This window comes from Eleutherodactylus coqui, chromosome 1, assembly GCF_035609145.1.
Source record: "Eleutherodactylus coqui strain aEleCoq1 chromosome 1, aEleCoq1.hap1, whole genome shotgun sequence".
In the NCBI taxonomy this organism is placed as follows: Eukaryota; Metazoa; Chordata; class Amphibia; order Anura; family Eleutherodactylidae; genus Eleutherodactylus; species Eleutherodactylus coqui.
In genome coordinates this window covers 357,319,548-357,341,680 of record NC_089837.1, presented here as the reverse complement: position 1 = coordinate 357,341,680, position 22,133 = coordinate 357,319,548, and the positions used below count along the sequence as shown (strand labels likewise).

The window sequence follows — 22,133 nt, the reverse complement described above, 5'->3', positions numbered from 1 at the left end:
CCCCAAGGAGACAAACAGGTCTCATTCCTTATGAAATTCTGTTTGGGTTTGCCTCTTGATTAGGACTGTATTTCCCACAACAACTGCAAATGCAATATGACTCTATTACATGCGTAATCATACTAGTCAACTAACTAAATTGCACGCAAAGGTCTACTCTTCTCTTCTAGATCCAGATTCTATTCAAGGCAGCCACTCCCTGCATCCTGGTGATTGGATGGTTGTAAAGAGACACACAAGAAAGAGACTTAAACCCAGATTTGATGGTCCTTTCCAAGTTCTGCTGACCACTGAGATGTCCGTTAAACTCCAAGGCAAAAACACCTGGATTCAAGCTTCACACTTCAAGAAGTTCATATGACGTTGGCGTCGGTGGGTGGGGAAGCGTTTTCACGCTATCTTCCGCTGTGCTACAGTGGAAGATAGTGTGACGGACGGCTTCTATTTACTGAAATGGAGTCCGTCCGCGCGTACGCCCGCGGCAAATAGAACATGCTGCGGGTGATTACGGGTGATTTCATGGGGCGGAATTCCACAGTGCAATTCCACATTGTGAGCATTGTGCTATTAGATTCAATAGAACCTAATAGCTGCAGGCAAATGCCGCGGATTTCCATGGCGTGATACGCGGCGGAAATCCGCCCGTGGGGATTAGGCCTATCTCATATCTATTTCTCATTCTCATATCTATCTATCTCATATCTCTTTCTCTATCTCATATATAACTAATATCTATTTCTTCTGTTCAAGCTTTTCTACATCTTTTTGAATGCTCTCCCTCTCTTCCCTAGTGTTAGCTATCCCTCATTTTTTCAATAAGTATGGTATGAGATACTTTGTCAAATGCTTTACTTAAGTCAAGATATACTATATCCACCTCATTTCCCCGCCCCGTCCCACCCCCCTTCCCTTGTCAAGAGCCAGTAAAGGGTCAGAAAGGGGGAGGCAGTTTCCCCCCACCCGGCAGCAAGATACACCAGTACCATATTACTCACCATAGAGTGCTAGAGTGTATCTTGGTGTTTGAGAAGTTTATTTTTTAGCTAAATTTAGGACCATAACTAAATATGAATTATGTCAATCTCTGTACACCAATGTGGAATATGTCAGTGCAATACAAGTATAAGCAACAGGAAATATAGTAAGTAACTTAAATATGTTTGTAAATTAGACATAAAATTATTTTTACATACATTTACCAGTTTCATGTGTTTTCAGCTAATACCAGACGCTTCTACATCACATATTGTATTCTTAGTGCACTACAATTATAGAATGAACTGTAAATTGTGCTTGTTTGCCTCATTCACTGTGTGTTAATTTATACCCATGTGGTAGTTTCCATCTGATTATCTGCTTCTGGAGTACATAATTAACTTATTACGTGAAGCCCAGATGGAAAACAGACCAGTAAACCAACAATCTTCTTGCAATTCCTAGGCATCAGATGAGAAAATGGAATCGCATCATGTCAGACAGCCTTCCTTAGATGCATCAACAGCTGTCACTATTCTTTAGCAATTTGCTGTATGAAGCAGTTAATATGTTTTATGGTACTGGTCCAAAATCTGTGATCTGGTTATTTTCTTGTGTATCAGACAAGGAAAGGTTTAATCATAAATGTTTTCAATGTGTGGTCTTTTTGTTAGGCCGCCTGAAGACAGCCGGGTCGGATCCTGTTGCAAGAATTCTCGCAGCGGGACCCGACCCGAGCCCCTGCAGGGACTAGCGCGGCACTCACCTCTCCCGAGGCTCCGGCTCTTTGATATGCTGGCTGCCGGCATGCGCAGAGTGGAGCCTACGGCCCGGCAGTGACATTTCTGTGCAGGCCTCTACGAGACCCGCACAGAAATAGAGCATGCCGCGATTTGTTTTCCGTGCGTGATTTCACACGGACAAATCGCGGCCGTCTGCCTAGGATTTTCTAACACAATCCTATGGCAGCTTCTACGGGCAGAAAAGACAAGCCATCAAATCTATCATCTGGATATAGTAGCATACCTAACTATATACATTGTGACAGGAGTTGTAGTGGATGGGAGATATATTTCTCCTAGACTCCTGTCATTCTGTGAAGCTCACCTGCTAACTACTTAGAAGCTCTAGTGGGTAGGTGTAAAAGGCAAGGTGAGCAGTTCTGGTCTCTCTCTCTGCATGTATTTTCACACATCTAAGGTCTCTTTCCCACAAGCATAGGCGTTTTTATGTGCGCCCACCGCTGCGGTAAAAACACATGTATGGGTGCATAAATCAAACGTTTGTGCGCCCGTTTAGACGGCATGGGCCCAACAAATATATGCCAAGGCCGCAATGCCATTGTCTCCCCTTCCCTCCCCTCCTCCTCGCCGGCTCACCTCCTCTCTCCTTGCCAGCAATTGAGTGGGTGGGACGAGGGGAGGGGGCTAAGTGTTTGTATTTTGGATTTTTTTGTCCCCTTCCTCCTCCTCTGGAGGACGAAAAAGGCAGAAGAAACTTGGTGGCTCAGTCCCTAGCACTGTTGCCTTGCAGCACTGGTGATCTAGGGTCACATGTGACTAAGGACAAACATCTACATGGAGTTTGAATGTTCTCCCTGTGTTTCTGTAGGTTTCCTTCCACACTCCAAAAACATGCTAATAGACCAGGGTGTAGGTAAAGCCTCCTGGGCCCAGGTCCAAAAGTTGTGCAGCACAACCAGCTTCTCCTGCACACCAGCGCTTTCGCCCTGACCTCTGCTCAGTCTGCCCCCTGACCTTGTTCTCCTCCACTCAGAACATCATAGTGGAGGAAACTGAGTGGAGGCCGGAGAGGGAGCGATAACAGTTTCACCTTGCAGTAGAAGCTACCTGCACTGTGCAGAGGACCCAGTGAGAATGTAACTGTGCAGACAATCAGAGTATTAAGGGCCATTTACAGAGGAAAATTATCGCTCAAAATTCATTCAAGTGCATTAAAGTGAGCGATAACTGTCCAGTATAAATGTAAAAAAATTGTTTACTATTAGTTCACCTCTCATTATCACTGATTTTCAGTCAGCATTTAAATTTTAACAAATTGCAGGATTCTCGCTCAGTGTGAATGCTCCCTGCTCAGCAAAGGTGAAGCACTGACACAGATGCCAACAATCCAGCAGCATCTAAATGCTCTTCTATGTCATTGACTGGCTGTGATTGGCTGAAGGCACGTGTGTTTCTGGAGGCGGGGATTTCAACCACTGCGTCCAGAAAGCAATGCTCTGCCGGGGACCAGGAGGGAGTGACAGCCTGCAGCAGCACCGCAGAACGCCAGGAGATGTGAGTAATGACTTTTATTCTTTGCTCCGCTGTATTCCCGGCGTATAAGGTGACAGTTGGGGGGTCGTCTTATACGCCCCGTCGCCTTATACGCCGGTATATATTTTTATTGTAACACATTTCTGGATGAATTGCAGGGAAGGGCTTATATATTTAAGCCCTTCCCGACAATTCATCCCGCGCTCGCTGGCAGCCCATTACTTTCAGTGGAACCTGCTGTATTGCTGGCTCCATTGAATTCAATGGGCAAACATCGTTCTTCTCTGCCACAGCTGTTACAGCTATGGCAGAGGAGAACGATCTTTACGCTGACAGTGGGGGGGGGGGGGGGCTCACTCTTGCCACTATTGTGGCTTAATAGTGGGACCTGGGAACTTGAGATGCAGCCCAACATGTAGCCCCTCGCCTGCCCTATCCGTTGCTGTGTCGTTCCCATCACTTTCTTGAATTGCCCAGATTTTCACAAATGAAAACCTTAGCGAGCATCGGCGATATACAAAAATGCTCGGGTCGCCCATTGACTTCAATGGGGTTCGTTACTCAAAACGAACCCTCGAGCATCACGAAAAGTTCGTCCCGAGTAACGAGCACCCGAGCATTTTGGTGCTCGCTCATCTCTAGTGCTAATCCAATATCAATTTTATTCACTCATCACATAGACAAGCAATGTTTCGGCATGTTGCCTTTCTCAAGCTTCAGAAAGGCAACATGCCGAAATGTCGCTTGTCTATGTGATGGGAGAATAAAATCGATATTGGATTAGCACCATTGATGCTGCTGAAACTCTTTTTTCTGACTATTGGATATATTTTGGGAGTTTTTGATGTGGTCTCCTGCTTCAGCTGATGCATTGGATAGCCCACCTATAATTAGGTTTCTATAGTGGTGCTGCTCACGGATTTTCTATATATTGGACTAAAACAGTGACATGAGACAGACATGGAACATTCTGGAGGGGATCCCCATTAATTCTGGGCCACTACAACAGCTCCTGTTCTGGTAGACTTTGAGTTGTCTTTGCATTACCAGGCGTCTGTTTATGTGAATGCTTGTCTTGAATACTACATATTCCCTGCAGAATGCCTTACTGGCCGGTGGCCAATGCTTCCTCCGGTAAAATGATTTGTTTCTCAGGGAAGCAGGCCTTGGGGTGGAACACTGTTCACCTGGGTGCCTTAATGTGAAAAGGGTTGTCTCTGATAGGACAACTGCCCTGGAGAAAACCTGTCACCGGCTTTGAGCACTAAGTTATGGTGCTCATAGGGCAAGATCCCAGGCAGTTTTTTTCCATACTTACCCACCTCCTGGTGCCCGCCCCGTTAACCCCCAAAAGTTGGAGTGCGGACCATGCAAAGCTGCATGCTGTATATGCGCACTCCCATAGAAAACACAACTGAATGTACGGTCCATGCGCTGACTTTCGAAGGTTGACAGCGCAAGTCTAAAAAAATACCTCCCGGGACTCCTGCCCTATGAGCACCATAACTTAGTTATAGCCAGTGACAGGTTCCCTTTAAATTATCACTGTAATTGACCAGTATATCTGATGTATACTTTTGTAGAGAAATGTATACTGTGGCATTCATGCTGGTTTCTATGGGATAAACACATGAAGACAAGTCTGAAAGGTTTATAATTGGATACCTTAATACGAAGGTACTATACTATATCCCAACACACCATTTAGTGATGCAATCAGTACTGCCATTCAACACTTTTTGTAAATTAATGAGCAGATGGATTGAAAGTGTCCTCTGCAATAGTACTTGGGGACTTATTTCAAAAGTGTTATTATGCGTCTTAAAATTTCAGATATCCAGTGTAATGAGCCCTACTTATTAAAAGTGGGCATCTCCTTGGATTACTTATGTGAATACACCAGTGTGATAATTGTAGCATATGCTAGGAATTCAGTTTGGTATTACATGATAAATGTAACCATTAGACCAAGAAGTTAAATGACTGTGCTGCTAGAGTACAAATTACGTATGCAGCACATGATACACCGCAGTATTAATTTTAGGTAGACTTTAAATTAACATGAAATGACAAGAATGAAATATGTAGAGTTAATCATTGCCCGGAATATAGCAATAACGCTGTGGGTCAGAAGGTAATTATTACCATGTGAGGCATTTGGGTTTGGCAGCTGCTGTAAATTAACATAGAAGTAAGATGTTTAGTATTGGTGCACAGAAATGATACATTTATTTATTACACATGTTTTAAAATACTTCCTTATTCAATACTCATGAGTATAATTACCAGAGGAAGAAAGGCCTGCTGCACACGGCCGTGACAGGCTCCGCCGTGGAATATTCCGCGGCGAAGCCCATCACAGCGCCCCCCAGAGACCCCATACTTACCAGCGGATCCGGCGTTCTCGCTCCCGCATGACGCTTCCCCGCCCACCGCCGCCGCGTCATGTGACACGCCGGCCGCGTCACATGACACGCCCACCGCGTCACATGACGCGGCAGGCGCGTGTCGCAGCGGCGGTAGACGGGGAAGCGTTTTCACGTTATCTTCCACTGTGCTACAGCGGAAGATAGCATGAGCGGACGGCTTCCATTGACTGCAATGGGAGCCGGCCGCGCGTAAACCCGCGGCAAATAGAGCATGCCACGGGTGAGGTCGGGTGATTTCACGGTGCGGAATTCCGCGGTGGAATTCCGCACCGTGAGCACTGAGCTATAAGGTTCAATAGAACCTAATAGCAGCGGGCAACGCAGCAGATTTTCGCCGCGAATTACACGGCGGAAATCCGTTCGTGGGAAGGAGGCCTAAGGCCAGCTTCACATGGCCGTGACGAGCTCCGCCGCGGAATTCCGTGGCGGAGGCCGTCACAGCGCCCCCCAGAGACTCCAATACTTACCTCCGGATCCAGCGTCCTACGTCCCGCAAGACGCTTCGGCGCGCATGCGCAATAGAGTGCGTCACGCGCCGCAGCGTCATGTGACGTGCCGGCCGAGTCATATGACACGCTCAAAGCGTCACATGACGCGCCGGCTGCGTCATATGATGTGGCTGGTGGTAGGCGGGGAAGCGATTTCACGCTATCTTCTGCTGTGCTACAGCGGAAGATAGCGTGACGGACGGCTTCCATTGACTGCAATGGAAGCCGTCCGCGCGTACACCCGCGGCAAATAGAGCATGCCGCGAGTGAAGACGGGTGGTTTTACGGTGCGGAATTCCTCACCGTAAGCATTGTGCTATTAGGTTCAATAGAACCTAATAGCTGCGGGAAACGCAGCGGATTTCCGCCGCGTATTATGCGGCAGAAATCCGTCCGTGGGAAGGAGCCCTAAGAAGCATGACCTGCAAGCATAGTGGTCTCATCTTGACAATATCACTTAAAGGGGTTTTCCACACAAATACTATTGATGACTTATTCCCAGGATAGGTCATCTATAGTTAATCAGCTGGGGTTCGCCATTCGGGACCCAGACCGATCAGCTGGGGTTCGCCATTCGGGACCCTGGGTGATCAGTTGATATGGCAACTGCTGTCAGTGCCACAATACGCAGGGGTCAGAGTGGCCTTGCATAGTGACGGGCACTCGTAATTGCAGGTGCTGCTATCATTGATTTTAATGAGAGCTGTGACTGCAATTATGAGTGCCGGCTATTACCCAGGGGGTAGAAGCCACCTGCTTCTGCTCCAACCAGTGTATTGTGACACTGACAGCGAGTGCCCGATTAGCTGATCAGCCAGGGTCCCACTTGGGTGGCCCCAGTTGATCAACTATAGATGACTTGATTCTGAGGACAGGTCATCAATAATATTTGCATGGAAAACCCCTTTAAGAAATCCCATCCACATGCTGCAGTGAAAATCCACAATGTAAATTGACCTGCGTTATGAATTTTAAATCCACAGCATGTTAATTTATACTGTGTTTTTTAACACAGATTTCAAGCATTAAAATGAGGGTGTGAAAACTGTGGCAAATCTGCTGATTTGTGGCTGCAGATCTGCTATGGATTTACAAGGTATTGAGTAACCCTTAAAAGTTGCGCTGTTTTCATCCATTTAGGCTAACTTCACACTGGCGGGCACGATATGGGGCCGTGAATCCCGCCCCCATATCGTGCACCACACCATGTGACTTCCCCGAGGATATCACGCATGTTCATGTCAAAACAGCCCTGCATCACTTCAGGGAAGAATCAGCTGCAGTGGAGGATTGCGGAGTTTCTCCCGTTGCATTCAATGGGAGACCTTGCGATGTTGCCACCGGTCCCCTTGAAAACAATGGGCGCTGCGATGACAGAAAATGCTACGATGTGTTTCCTGCACAGCATCACATCATGGTGCCATGCAGGGAAACATTGCTCATGTGTATGACCGATATTTGTGCGTCTTGCAATGTACAAATCTCACGCGATTTAGACGCCCGTGTGAAGGCAGCCTTACTGGTTTAATGAAGAAGAAAAAAACTATCATGTAAAGTGCCTCTGTAGATAATGGCATATTATGGTCCTGGCCAGAAGAAGTCATTGAACCATTTGATGTTACAGATATGTAAAGAAACTATTTTGCTTTCATAAGCTTTAGGTCTTGTTCACACGCAATTTTTGTGCACATAATACGCAGTGAAGAGAATCCATTGATTTCAGTGGGTCTTTTCACATGAGTATTTTTACACACAGTTTTCGACTGCATGAAAATATATGTGGCATGTGCTATTTTGATGTGTTTTACGCACCGCAATAGGATATTGATGGCATGGGCTAGACCAAATACACAGGAAATACATAGGCCCTTCAGCATTTATTTTTTACTGTGTGTGCAAATATGCACTGTATTTGTGCGCACAATAACCCGCAGGAAATACAGGGGGGGTGTACACAATAAATCGCATAAATACGCACATGTGAATGAGCCCTTAGGCCAGGGCTTCACAGTGGCTTTGGAAGTGACACACATCATCATTGTTTAGCTCTATGATGTTCTAACCCTATGGAAATCAATCCGGATTGCACTGCAAATCACAAGTAGCTGTGACTGCGACACGGAGATCACAAAACATCCAGCAGTTCAATAGGGTATCAGTTCTGTCCCCAATGTTCCTGTCAGCTGCTTACGATACAATAGTGCCAGCCACAATGCAGTGTACCACAATTGTCCCTTTATTGCAAACCAAAGTGTCTCCCGTTAATGCTAGTTCTGCACTAATAAAGTAATGCAGGCTCTGGAAGCTGAATGTGAGCGCCCTCTAGTGACTCGCATGCATCTTCCAGGTCCTGCACTTATCAGTTGAAGGTGTATTCTAGGACTGTTTTATATATAACATCCTTAGGAAAGGTCATCCTTAGGTCCAACATCCGGCACTCCAGCTGATTAACGGTTTGTCTATGGAAACTAGCACAGCTCCATACATTATGCTGTGGCCCGGAATAGTATCGCAGACTTAGTCCCATCTGCTTGAAATGATTGGAAGTGGTTTTCCAGGATTCACATGTGGCGGAATTTCATCAGGAACAAATCAGCTGTGGAACTTTATAGCTTGTATTTATTTCTAGGTAGATGGAAAAATATGATCCACAAGTACGCTGTCCGTGAAACGTCTTTGGGCACCATGAACACTTACGGTTTAAGGGCAAAACCTTCAAGACGACTACAAAAGTGTTAAATCAAAACAAAAGAAGACATTCTATTTATTTATAAAGTATAAGAAACAAAACCAAAAAAAAAAAATCATTCAAAGCATTTACAACTAAAAAAAACTATTTTTTTTTAATCGAAGAAGCCACCGGCCGGCTGCAGACAAAAGGATTTGGATTCCGGAATTTGCGATTGTCACCCGCACAGATCATCCACATCCATTAGCAAAAGTAGAACATTTGCATGCCGCTCACACGGGCAGACAACGATTGTGATTTCTGCACGCGGAAACAAAAAAAACAAATCGCAGCATGTTCTATTTTTTGTGCGGATTCCGTGCGGACAGCTTCCATTGACATTGGGGGAAAACCGCAGATTTGAAAAAAAGTGTGGAATCCGACCCGTTCGTGTGCAGCCGGCCTTTGGCCACTCTCACACATTTCACACGTCCGAAACCACAGCATTTCACCGTGATTTCACATTGTGTTTTCGAATGCATGTTACAGTGTTAGACAGTGTTTTTTAACACACCCGTTCATTGTGATGGGTAAAGAGGTGCGTTACAAAGTCCTAAAACACGCAAAAATAGAGCAGACAGCGCTCGAAAGATGCTGTTTTAGAAATGCAGCGTTCCGGCGTGGGTCTGTGAAGACCCACTGAAATCAATAGAGGTGTTGTACTAATTGCAGCAAATAGAAGGCTGTGTGAGAGCATATGATTACTGCATATTATGCAGGCGCTGTTCGCCCATATGATACGCGGTAATTCGCAGGCATTTCTTTACGCCGTTCCAATCACATCAGAACGTCGGAACTGTGTAATATGCGGGTGCAAAAAAGAATGCAGCATGTTTTACTTTGCTGTGTATATATGTGAGATACAGCCCATTCTGTATGGGCGCGTATATACACACGTCCATTCGAAATTACATTGCGTATGGGTGGTGTGTATATGCGCCATCGCAGGAAATGTAAACAAAAAAACCCCGTGTACTGTGCACAACAGCGTGCAGGAGTATGCTGTAGTGTGCAGTACAATTTCGCCATCATACATAGCAGTACACATGGTCACAGTGGGCTCCACAGCTGTAAAAACACGTTTTTTTACTGCGAAATTCGCAGCGTTTTTTTTTTCTGCAGGGGTCTTTGGGCTATGGGACATGCAAAGCTAAAATCGCGATCGCGCAAAATCCCGATATCGCGGTAAATCGCGATTTTGCGCGATCGCGATTTTTACATTACAAGTCCCATAGACCCCCTGCAGAAAAAAAAACCCTGCGAATTTCGCAGTGAAAAAAAACGCCAGTGGGTGGGCACCCTTAGGGTGCCTACCCACTACAGTTTTTTTTCACAGCGAAATTCGCAGCGTTTTTTTTCTGCAGGTGTCTATGGGACTTGTAATGTTAAAATCGCGATTTCGGCATTACAAGTCCCATAGACTCCTGCAGAAAAAAAAAATGCTGAGAATTTAGCAGTGAAAAACAAACTGTAGTGGGTAGTCACCCTTAGGGTGCCTTCATACTTGTTATCGCGATATCGCTGCGTTTTTTTAACGTGAATGTCAATAAGACTTTCTAATGTTAAAAACATCTTGCATTAAAATCGCAAAGCCCAAACTTAGTCCTATTGACATTCAGGTTAAAAAATGCATCAATATCACGATTGCAAATGTGAAAGCACCCTTGCACTTACGGCTGTGTGAGCCCACACTTAAAGGGGTTGTCCCGCGAAAAAAAGTTGGGGTATACACTTCTGTATGGCCATATTAATGCACTTTGTAATGTACATTGTGCATTAATTATGAGCCATACAGAAGTTATTCACTTACCTGTTCCGTTGCTAGCGTCCTCGTCTCCATGGTGCCGTCTAATTTTCAGCGTCTAATCGCCCAATTAGACGCACTTGCGCAGTCCTGTCTTCTCCCTTCTAAATGGGGCCGCTCGTGCCAGAGAGCTGCTCCTTGTAGCTCCGCCCCGTCACGTGTGCCGATTCCAGCCAATCAGGAGGCTGGAATCGGCAATGGACCGCACAGAAGACCTGCGGTCCACCGAGGGTGAAGATCCCGGCGGCCATCTTCGCAAGGTAAGTAAGAAGTCACCGGAGCGCGGGGATTCAGGTAAGTACTATCCGTTTGTTTTTTTTAAACCCCTGCATCGGGTTTGTCTCGCGCCGAACGGGGGGGGCTATTGAAAAAAAAAAAAAACGTTTCGGCGCGGGACAACCCCTTTAAGGTGCATTTACACACAGATGATTGCACAAAATTTGGCAGAAACTGACAGTTTTGAGCGATCATTTTGCATAGGTACTAATGGGTTAATCAGCCCTTAAGTACTTCATTGCATGTATTTAGAGAACAGTAGGCGGTCTGTTCTCTAAATACATTGCTATTGTTCTCCAGCAGGACAGTGGCTGTTAACAGCTGTTAAAGAAGGTTATCAGCTGTTAAGAGCGCTGTCCGTGGAGAACTCAGCGTGCGGTCCGTCTTATCTAATTGTCCTGATGGACAAGGATTTTATGCAGACCTGAAGTCAGCGATGGACGAAAAGTGCACGATGGGCGCACCTTTACACACAACGATCATCGCTCAAAAGATGGCTTTTGAGCGATAATCATTGTGTGTAAAAGGGCCTTTAGTCTTTAACTCCCTTTAGGACCAGACACTTTTTATGGATTTTACCCATGTGGTGGTTTTACTGCCCTATTTTTTCCTTCATCTACCAAAATTATTTTTGCCGCATTTTTTCCCTTGACATATAGGGTTTTTTTTTTATATCTTTTTCACTGACTTTTTTCTGTTTTTTAGTTTTATTGTGGGTAAAAAGCTAAAAAAATGATTTAACATTTATAGTTTTTTTTTTTTTTAATTAGTATATTTATGCTAAAATAAGTATGGGAACGGGTTCCTCATTTTGTTTCAGACATTTTAATATATAATATGTATGGTTTTGGATTACAGGGCGCATACGGCGACAGTTTGGGATTATTTTCTTTATGTATATTTTTTTATTTCATTCAGCAATTTTTTCTTACTTATGTAATTATTTTTTTACCATCTATGTCTTTCATGATGTTATATAAGACACATTTCCACTGTAGCTAGAGCATCCATAGTTACAGGGAAAAACATCCCCTGTAGTCACTGGCAGAGCTGATCAGGGTCTGCAAGGACCCTGCAGCTGTGGTGTGCCAGGGAATACCGGTGGTCACGTGACCGCCACTCAAGTAGTGGAAGAAATACTTCCACTTTTTAGTACTTAGTGCTCAATGCAATTACAGTGCTTGGTCCTTAAAGGGGTTGTCCCGCGCCGAAACGTGTTTTTTTTTTTTTCAATAGTTCGGCGCGAGAGAAACCCGATGCAGGGGTTTAAAAAAAAAACGGATAGTACTTCCCCGAATCCCCGCACTCCGGTGACTTCTTACTTACCTTGCGAAGATGGCCGCCGGGATCTTCACCCACGGTGGACCGCAGGTCTTCTCCCATGGTGCACCGTGGGCTCTGTGCGTTCCATTGCCGATTCCAGCCTCCTGATTGGCTGGAATCGGCACACGTGACGGGGCGGAGCTATGAGGAGCAGCTCTCCAGCACGAGCGGCCCCATTCTGAAGGGAGAAGACCGGACTGCGCAAGCGCGTCTAATCGGGCGATTAGACGCTGAAATTAGATGGCTCCATGGAGACGAGGACGCTAGCAACGGAACAGGTAAGTGAATAACTTCTGTATGGCTCATATTTAATGCACGATGTATATTACAAAGTGCATTAATATGGCCATACAGAAGTGCTGAACCCCACTTGCTTTCGCGGGACAACCCCTTTAAGGGGTTAAGATACTTGAGTACTCTAGGTATCCTTTGGACTAGATTTTGTAAAATGATTTTAATTGCTTCCATGAAGCTTGTAATATATTACACAGGCTTTCTTGAGAGGTTAGACACTTATTCCTCACTTCACAGTCCAGTTCTTCCCACAGAAGTTCGACTGGCCATAGAATAGTCGATTGTGGTGGCATTTGCTTTATTTTCAGGGTACGCTCTTCTTCTTTCTTCACCGGGTAATTCTTCCAAAGCTTTGAGGTGTAGAGTGGGTTATTGTCTTGCTGCATAATGAATCCCCGGCTAATTAGTGTTTTTTCTGCAGGTACTGCATGGTGGACAACAGGTATATGCCCCCCAAACTGTTACGGACCGTTCCTCATGTTTGACAGTGTAAGGCATTCGGGCATCAGTTTTTGTTCCCCGAGCATCATACGTACTATCCTACCAGAAGTGATTGGTCACCTCGGCACCAATCAACTTTATTTACACGTTAATACGTAGTGGGGCCTCCTATGGTTCGAATATTCTCTTTGGCATACTTTCTACTAACATCTGGTACATTTTAGGTCTCCTTCACACTGGCAACCGCAATTTTGCCGCGAGACAAATCTCTGCAAAATCACATCTTTTTTCCCCGCGATGCTTTTTCTTGCAAACATCACTGCCACTAGGAGGCTCCATGGGGAAACATGGGAGCTAAAGAAAAAGCAAAACGCAGGAAGATAGGACATGCTGCGATTTTTTTTCACTCCACATTGGTTTCATAATTCTGCGTTGTCGCTCACTCTCACACCGTGTGATTTTATTGCAACCCTGAAGGCACCCTAAGTTGGTATTTCCCTCCATTCATCCTGAAAACATCTGGCCAAGTTCTCTCAAAGTTGGATGCTGTTCATCCCAAAGAGGTTCAGTAGCGTTCAACTTGGGACTCTGTGCAGCCAGTCCAATCATGGAAGATCCTTATCAAGCCAACGTAAAACAGCGTTGGATCTGTGACAAGGCGCGTTGTCTTGTTGGAAGTATGGCTAACCATTCCCAGAGTATTGTCACATTGTCCGCAGAACAGTATTGTCTAGGTACACCTCCATGTTCATGGTTCTTCTCCCTATAACAAACGGACCAGGGCTATGCCACATAAAATATCTGCAGATCATAACCTCTGCCGTACTTAACTGTTGGCGTAACTCACTCAGGTGAAAGGCGTTCCCTGGCATCTTCCACACCCAGGTGCGTCCATCTGATTTTAAGATGGAGTAGCGTGATTCAGCACTCCAGAATGTTCTTCCTGTGCTCAACTGTCCAATGATGACCCTCCTTGCACCATTGTAGATGGGCCAATGCAGCTTCTTTGCGAGAACTTGTCGGGTGTTTGTAGGATGAATGGAGGGAAATACCAGCTAAAGTGTATCAGATGTTAGTATAAAGTATCCACAGAGAGTATCCAGTGTCATTAGGGCCAAAGGAGCCCCACTAGGTATTGAACAAGTCTTGAGCAATAATGTTCTGTGTAAATGCCCCTTAGGCTGGCTTCACATGGGCGTACGGACACGTATGTGCACATTTGTGCTGTGTTTTTACACTTGACTCCCCCTCCCCATTGACTTCTACGGGAACCTTTGGTTTGCAAATATGCAGAAAAAAAGTGTTCTATTTTTTTATTTTGCACCCCTGAAATGCACATGCGAGATACGGAAAAGTGAATGGACCCATTGAGAGCAATGGGCTGCATTATCTGCATATTGCGCGCACATATATGCCCGTGTGAAGCCGGCCGTGTTGTTCAGCCGCTCACCAAGCATCCTCCGGCCCGCCCGGACTCCCCGACAGACGGACCGTGGTGTGGTGATAAATAGGTAACACTATCTGTGTAATGCACACCAGTACCAGCCATTCATTGGTAATTGCTCCATGTAAGCGGACCCCTAGACACACCAGTGTTCCCAACTCCAGTCCTCAGGGACCCCAACAGGTCATGTTTGCAGGATTTCCTCATTATTGCGCAGGTGATTATTGTCAGTCCTCAGACATTCTGACTACAGGATACCCTGAAGACATGACCTGTTGGGGGCGCCACATACACAGAGCCACAGCTCCGCTGGCTGGAGATTACACACAGCTCTCCTCCAGCACTACCCGTCTGTCAGGTTCCCAGCCTGCAGAGCCTGTTCTGGGACACCACGTGATGACACCTCACACCTTCCAACAGAGCACAGAGCGGGCTCCGCCCACAAATGTGAGCGGCCACATGATCGTGACGTCACCGAAGGTCCTTCACCCACTGGCGTCTAGTGCTGGGATATAGTGGCGGAAATGGAGGTGAGATCTGTATACGCGGAGTATGTGTGCGGGGGGTACCTGTGTGATACTGTCTGCTAGGGCCACACAGTACCGCACCCCCTGCCATGTAATAGATGCTGTATCTAAACTCCTCATGTGAAACTCCGGGGGCCACTCAGTACTGCACCCCCTGCCATGTAATAGATGCTGTATCTAAGCTCCTCATGTGATACTGTCTGCTAGGTCCACACAGTACCGCACCCCCTGCCATGTAATAGATGCTGTATCTAAGCTCCTCATGTGATACTGTCCGTGGGGCCACACAGTACTGCACCCCTGCCATGTAATAGCTGCTGTATCTAAGCTCCTTATGTGATACTGTCCGCGGAGGCTACATAGTTCCGCACCCCCTGCCATGTAATAGATGCTGTATCTAAGCTCCTCATGTGATACTCCGGGGGCCACTCAGTACCGCACCCCCTGCCGTGTAATAGATGCTATATCTAAGCTCCTCATGTGATACTCCGAGGGCCACTCAGTACCGCACACACTGCCATGTAATAGCTGCTGTATCTAAGCTCCTCATGTGATACTGTCTGCTAGGGCCACACAGTACCGCACCCCCTGCCATGTAATAGATGCTGTATCTAAGCTCCTCATGTGATACTCCGGGGGCCACTCAGTATCGCACCCCCTGTCATGTAATAGATGCTGTATCTAAGCTCCTCATGTGATACTGTCCGTTGGGCCACTCAGTACCGCACCCCCTGCCATGTAATAGATGCTGTATCTAAGCTCCTCATGTGATACTCCGGGGGCCACTCAGTACCGCACCCCCTGCCATGTAATAGCTGCTGTATCTAAGCTCCTCATGTGAAACTATCTAAAGAAACCCCTCTGCAGCAGCAGTAGTTGTTGTATCTAAGCTTATATGTCCAAGGAGAACCACACAGTACCTGGTTCCTTACTGTGGCATTGGTGTATCTAAGCCCCACTGTGATACTGTCTGCAGGGGCCCACACAACAGCACATTCTCAGCCGTGTAAAACATCTTTTCCTCCCTGATGTGGTGGAACTTGAGGACACAAGTCCCCATCAGTGAAGTGTATCTAAGCCGTCACTCCCACAGCCGTATGCCGGTTGTGTCCAGGAATCCTGGGTTCGACTTGCATGGCACAACCCACCAGTGTGCTGCCCAATGCCTGCGGGCGCTGCATGTCCCATTCTAGTTCGTGTAGGGGAAAAATAGGACAACAGGGATATATTTTTTTCTGTACACATGGATAATCTTTAAGCGGAGGCGGCCCGGGCCAGAAGAGGTCCGTCAGCGGAGACGGCCCGGGCCAGAAGAGGTCCGTCAGCGGAGGCGGCCCGGGCCAGAAGAGGTCCGTCAGCGGAGGCGGCCCGGGCCAGAAGAGGTCCGTCAGCGGAGGCGGCCCGGGCCAGAAGAGGTCCGTCAGCGGAGGCGGCCCGGGCCAGAAGAGGCCCGTCAGCGGAGGCGGCCCGGGCCAGAAGAGGTCCGTCAGCGGAGGCGGCCCGGGCCAGAAGAGGTCCTCGAGGGAGGTGGAGCAGGCCAAAGAACATTGTGTAAAACCCCAGGATAGTTGCTTATGCGGTCCGCAGTTGTCCCGTGTAAATAGACCGTAACAGTATGTTCATACGTAGTGGAAAAGACGCAGAATTTCCCTGACTGATTCCTCAGCAGATCCATCCAAAACAGAGCCAGAATCTGCACAAATTGTGATGAAATATCTGCTGTATATCCACAGCTGATTCCAGAAGATCTGGCACTCCTCTCACCTCCAAAGCCTTCCTGCTGTCAGCGCTCCCCGACAGGTTCTGTGGAAGTGGCAGCGCAGCTCTCACTGTAGGGTGCCGCGGAGCGCTGACAACGGGAAGGCTAGGGGAGTGCGGATACACAGCCAATTTCAAGTCAAACTCCGCAGCACTGTATACTCAGTGAGGACCCACCATAGCTCCTCCTCAGCATGATATTTGTCATTGTTAGGGTGGTCTCACACCTGTACTGGGGAATCCCCTTTCCTGTTCCATTCGTGGAGTAGGAAAGGGGAATCCTTGCGGCCGAACGGCTCCATCTTTGGATGAAACTGAGCAGCTCTGGACGGGGTCCGCCCGCCTTATGCCCAGCTGCCAAGCTTTTAGACAGAAGAAAAAGTGTTGTTATGCAGTTCTTGCAGTGTTTTCAGCCGGATCTGTAACGGAACCTCCGGCCGGACGCAGGTGGAGGTCCAGTCTGAATCAGTTTCATGTATATATATATATTTATGGCACCTGCAGACGAGTGTAGGCTTATATACGCTCGTGAAAGCATGACCTGATTGCACTGTGAATGATGAGGTATGCTAAACTGTCAACCGCAGCCAAAAGCTAAAGTAAAATCGAGGCAAGGCGCCACATTTTAAATCACAGCGCTTGCCGTAATGCATGTGTGAGGGAGGCCTAAAGCCTCTGTGGTTTTGGTTTGGATCCTAAATGGAAGCGGATATATAGACCTTGTTCATTATGGTCCTTCTTGTGAGTCCAGCTCCTCCATAAAGCTTCTGGAGCAGTTCAGCTTCTTGCAGGAAGCACTCCTCTAGTGTTACAGCTGTAACAAGATGGGGATATGTTGGGAAGTTTGGATGCTTGATGTGAAGGGCATCCTTTGGGACTCCGTGCGTCCTGTGCACATCTGGAGACAGCGACGTCACATTTTCCCACATGTATGTCCTTTTCTGAGGGTTATTCAGCCCTTTAACATGTAACGATACAACCATAATCGCCATTTGTATCCGTAAACAGAAAAGGCAGTTTACATGGCCAAAGCTGTGGAAGATTGGCTGCGTTGGAGCGGTCTCCATATGCTGGACAAGCCGATATGTGTAGCTGGTATATAATGTTATAATATAATATACATCATTATCATCAGACAGTCTCTACTGGTGCTGTGAGTGAAGAAAGGAACACAAGCGTATAAGTTCTCGGATGTTTCCTGGTTCGTTGGTCTATAGCACATGTGTCAAACACAAGGCCCGCGGGCCGAATCCGGCCCGCTGCCTCATGTTATGTGGCCCGCAGCGTGCCGACGCCGCTCACCACTGAAGCAATTACCGCTGTTCCCGGCTCACACTGACGTCAGTGTGCAGCCAGGATCCTCCTCCCCGAGTCCCCTGCTCTTCAGTTCCGCAGGAGAGGACTTGGGGAGGAAGCATGCCGAGCGCACACACTGTAGTCAGAGTGTAGCCGGGATCAGCGCGAGCAGAAGGAGAGCGGCGCTGACTGCAGGGAGCAGGTAAGTATAAGGGTTGGGGGAGGGTTACTGCTGCGCACGTGCGCAGGGGGGGTAATATTGGTGCTGGAAGGGGTTAATATTACTACTACTGCTGGGGGGGGATGGGGTTAATATTACTGCTGCTGGGGGGGTAATATTACTGCTGCTGGGGGGGGGTAATATTACTGCTGCTGGGGGGGGGTAATATTACTGCTGCTGGGGGGGGTAATATTACTGCTGCTGGGGGGGGTAATATTACTGCTGCTGGGGGGGGTAATATTACTGCTGCTGGGGGGGTAATATTACTGCTGCTGGGGGGGGTTGTTAATGTTACTGCTGCTGGGGGGGGTTGTTAATGTTACTGCTGCTGGGGGGGGGGGTAATGTTACTGCTGCTGGGGGGGGGGTAATGTTACTGCTGCTGGGGGGGGGGTAATGTTACTGCTGCTGGGGGGGGGGTAATGTTACTGCTGCTGGGGGGGGGGTAATGTTACTGCTGCTGGGGGGGGGGTAATGTTACTGCTGCTGGGGGGGGGGTAATGTTATTGCTGCTGGGGGGGGGGTAATGTTACTGCTGCTGGGGGGGGGGTAATGTTACTGCTGCTGGGGGGGGGGTAATGTTACTGCTGCTGGGGGGGGGGGTAATGTTACTGCTGCTGGGGGGGGGGTAATGTTACTGCTGCTGGGGGGGGGGGTAATGTTACTGCTGCTGGGGGGGGGGGTAATGTTACTGCTGCTGGGGGGGGGGGTAATGTTACTGCTGCTGGGGGGGGGGGTAATGTTACTGCTGCTGGGGGGGGGGTAATGTTACTGCTGCTGGGGGGGGGGTAATGTTACTGCTGCTGGGGGGGGGTAATGTTACTGCTGCTGGGGGGGGTAATGTTACTGCTGCTGGGGGGGGTAATGTTACTGCTGCTGGGGGGGGTAATGTTACTGCTGCTGGGGGGGGGGTAATGTTACTGCTGCTGGGGGGGGGGTAATGTTACTGCCGCTGGGGGGGGGGGGTAATGTTACTGCCGCTGGGGGGGGGGGGTAATGTTACTGCTGGGGGGGGGGTAATGTTACTGCTGCTGGGGGGGGGTAATGTTACTGCTGCTGGGGGGGGTAATGTTACTGCTGCTGGGGGGGGGTAATGTTACTGCTGCTGGGGGGGGGTAATGTTACTGCTGCTGGGGGGGGGGTAATGTTACTGCTGGGGGGGGGGGGTAATGTTACTGCTGGGGGGGGGGTAATGTTACTGCTGGGGGGGGGGTAATGTTACTGCTGGGGGGGGGGGGTAATGTTACTGCTGGGGGGGGGTAATGTTACTGCTGGGGGGGGGTAATGTTACTGCTGGGGGGGGGGGGGGGTAATGTTACTGCTGGGGGGGGGGGTAATGTTACTGCTGGGGGGGGGGGGTAATGTTACTGCTGGGGGGGGTAATGTTACTGCTGGGGGGGGGGTAATGTTACTGCTGGGGGGGGTAATGTTACTGCTGGGGGGGGTAATGTTACTGCTGCTGGGGGGGGGGTAATGTTACTGCTGCTGGGGGGGGGGGTAATGTTACTGCTGCTGGGGGGGGGGGGTAATGTTACTGCTGCTGGGGGGGGGGTAATGTTACTGCTGCTGGGGGGGGGGGTAATGTTACTGCTGCTGGGGGGGGGGTAATGTTACTGCTGCTGGGGGGGGGGTAATGTTACTGCTGCTGGGGGGGGGTAATGTTACTGCTGCTGGGGGGGGGGTAATGTTACTGCTGCTGGGGGGGGGGTAATGTTACTGCTGCTGGGGGGGGGGTAATGTTACTGCTGCTGGGGGGGGTAATGTTACTGCTGCTGGGGGGGGGGGTAATGTTACTGCTGCTGGGGGGGGGTAATGTTACTGCTGCTGGGGGGGGGGGTAATGTTACTGCTGCTGGGGGGGGGTAATGTTACTGCTGCTGGGGGGGGGGGGTAATGTTACTGCTGCTGGGGGGGGGGGTAATGTTACTGCTGCTGGGGGGGGGTAATGTTACTGCTGCTGGGGGGGGGTAATATTACTGCTGGGGATGATGTTGCTGAGGGGTTATTACTAGTGAGTTGGTATATATTACTGTGGGGGTTACTATTACTACTGGAGCCACTGTGGGGTACCCTATTACTACTTGGGCCCCTGTGAGGCTCGCTATTACTAATGGGGCCCCTGTGGGGCTCGCTATTACTAATGGGGCCCCTGTGGGGGTCAATATTGTTACTGGGGCCACTATGAGAGTCACTATGACTACTGCGACCACTATAGGGGTCACTATTAGGGCTCGTTCACATGGGGGCGTAATCGTATTTCGGTCGCACAAATACGCTGCGTATTTGCGAAATCGAAAATCGCTTATGCCTGCATATTTGGGCACGCAAAAAACACAGATGGGCCCACTGAGATGGTGCGCAAATATGCAGTGAATACATAGGTTTCCTGTGCATTTACTACAGATTGGCACGGCCCATTCACTCCAATGGTCTATTGCGGTGCGTAGTATGCAACAAAATAGGTCATGCTGTGTGAAAATATACATCGTGTGATTAAACTCAGTGAAATCAATGGCTTCTATTCACTGCATATTATGTACGCAGATACGCTTGTGTGAACAGGCCATTACTGTACTGTCTTACAATCGGCCCTTTGAAGGTCACCATAAGTCGATGTGGCCCTCGGCTAAAATGAGTTTGACACCCTTGGTCTATAGTAACACACCAAGAGGGCATACGAAACAGTTAATGCTCTGAGTGCTTGCAGGATTTCGTGATGCGCCAAACTCCTGATAGATTTTGTTGGATTTGATTAGGGTCTTTGGCGAGTAAGGAAACCTTTAAGTTCCATTGCTTAGAAGGTTAATTCCATCTTCCAAAGACTTGACAACAAAATTTGTGTTGTCCTTGGTGATCAAAATTCGTACTGGAAACTCCACCTCTGCAGGACCTTGTAGTCCTTGGATGATGTTGTATCAGGGAGACATTGCCTAGCTGCTTCCAGTAGTTTTCCTTTATGTGGAAGAAGTGGATATGGGCCAGAACATCCCTCAGTACATGATCCTCCGGGTGTTTGGGGCGAGGGATGCCCTATAACTTATGAAGTCCTGTACTGGGCACTCAGACTTGCACGAGGTTCTGTAGATATCGCTCAGGGGCCAATACGGATTCTGGAATCCCCCTGAACCTCACGTTGTTGGGGCATGACCTATCCTCCAAGTCAGCCACCTTATCTCGAAGTTGGTCAAGCTCCGACTCCAGGTTATAGTGTGCATCAATAAGGGAGCTACGTGATGTTGTAAATCTGCCATCTTTGTCTCCACGTGGTTCTGCCGCACTGATAGGTTGGCTAAGTAAAATTAGATTTTGTAGAGTCTTCAACATAGTTTTAAAGGGGGTATCTGTGTCAGTCACCGGGATATCATCAAAGATGTCTACTAAGGATGAGGATGTAGAAGTGATGAATCGCTCACCTCTGTATCAGACGCTCCTTCGGGAGTCCAGTCTCTGTTCTGGGCTAGCAGAAGAGTAATTGATGATGATGACGTAGCTGCTGTGAAGACTTGCGCTTGGTGTCCGTGGGACTGCTCTCTGCGGTGTTGGGCGCAGTAGTGATCAGAACAGCGTGGTTGGAAAGGAAAGCCTCACTGTTGGAGGGTTTGAGGCTGTGTTCTCGCCACTGCCCTGTGGGCTCTGGAATTGGAGAGTGCCCATGAGCTTCTGACCATGCCATTTTGGTCTCGCACTGGGGACCAAGAGAAGAAGAAATTTATGGGCTTGTTTGGATCAAATAATGTCCAACAAGTCTTTAAAACAATGATTGGGAATTGAATACCAAGTCAGAATCCATACACAGACAGCTGTTTTGGGGGGTTTGACCCTCATCAGTCTGCAGTAGGTTTCTGGCTTGGCTAGT

General features: G+C 48.1%; 1 protein-coding gene across 1 annotated transcript in view; it reads left to right on the top strand.

The window, feature by feature from the left end:
* Positions 1–14,957: 14,957 nt before the first annotated feature.
* Positions 14,958–22,133, top strand: part of GCC2 (GRIP and coiled-coil domain containing 2) — a 69,863-nt gene continuing 62,687 nt past the window's right edge. The window contains exon 1 of the mRNA XM_066577505.1: positions 14,958–15,008. Coding sequence (XP_066433602.1) covers positions 15,003–15,008 — 6 coding nt within the window. The 5' untranslated portion in view covers positions 14,958–15,002. The remainder of the gene's footprint in view (positions 15,009–22,133) is intronic.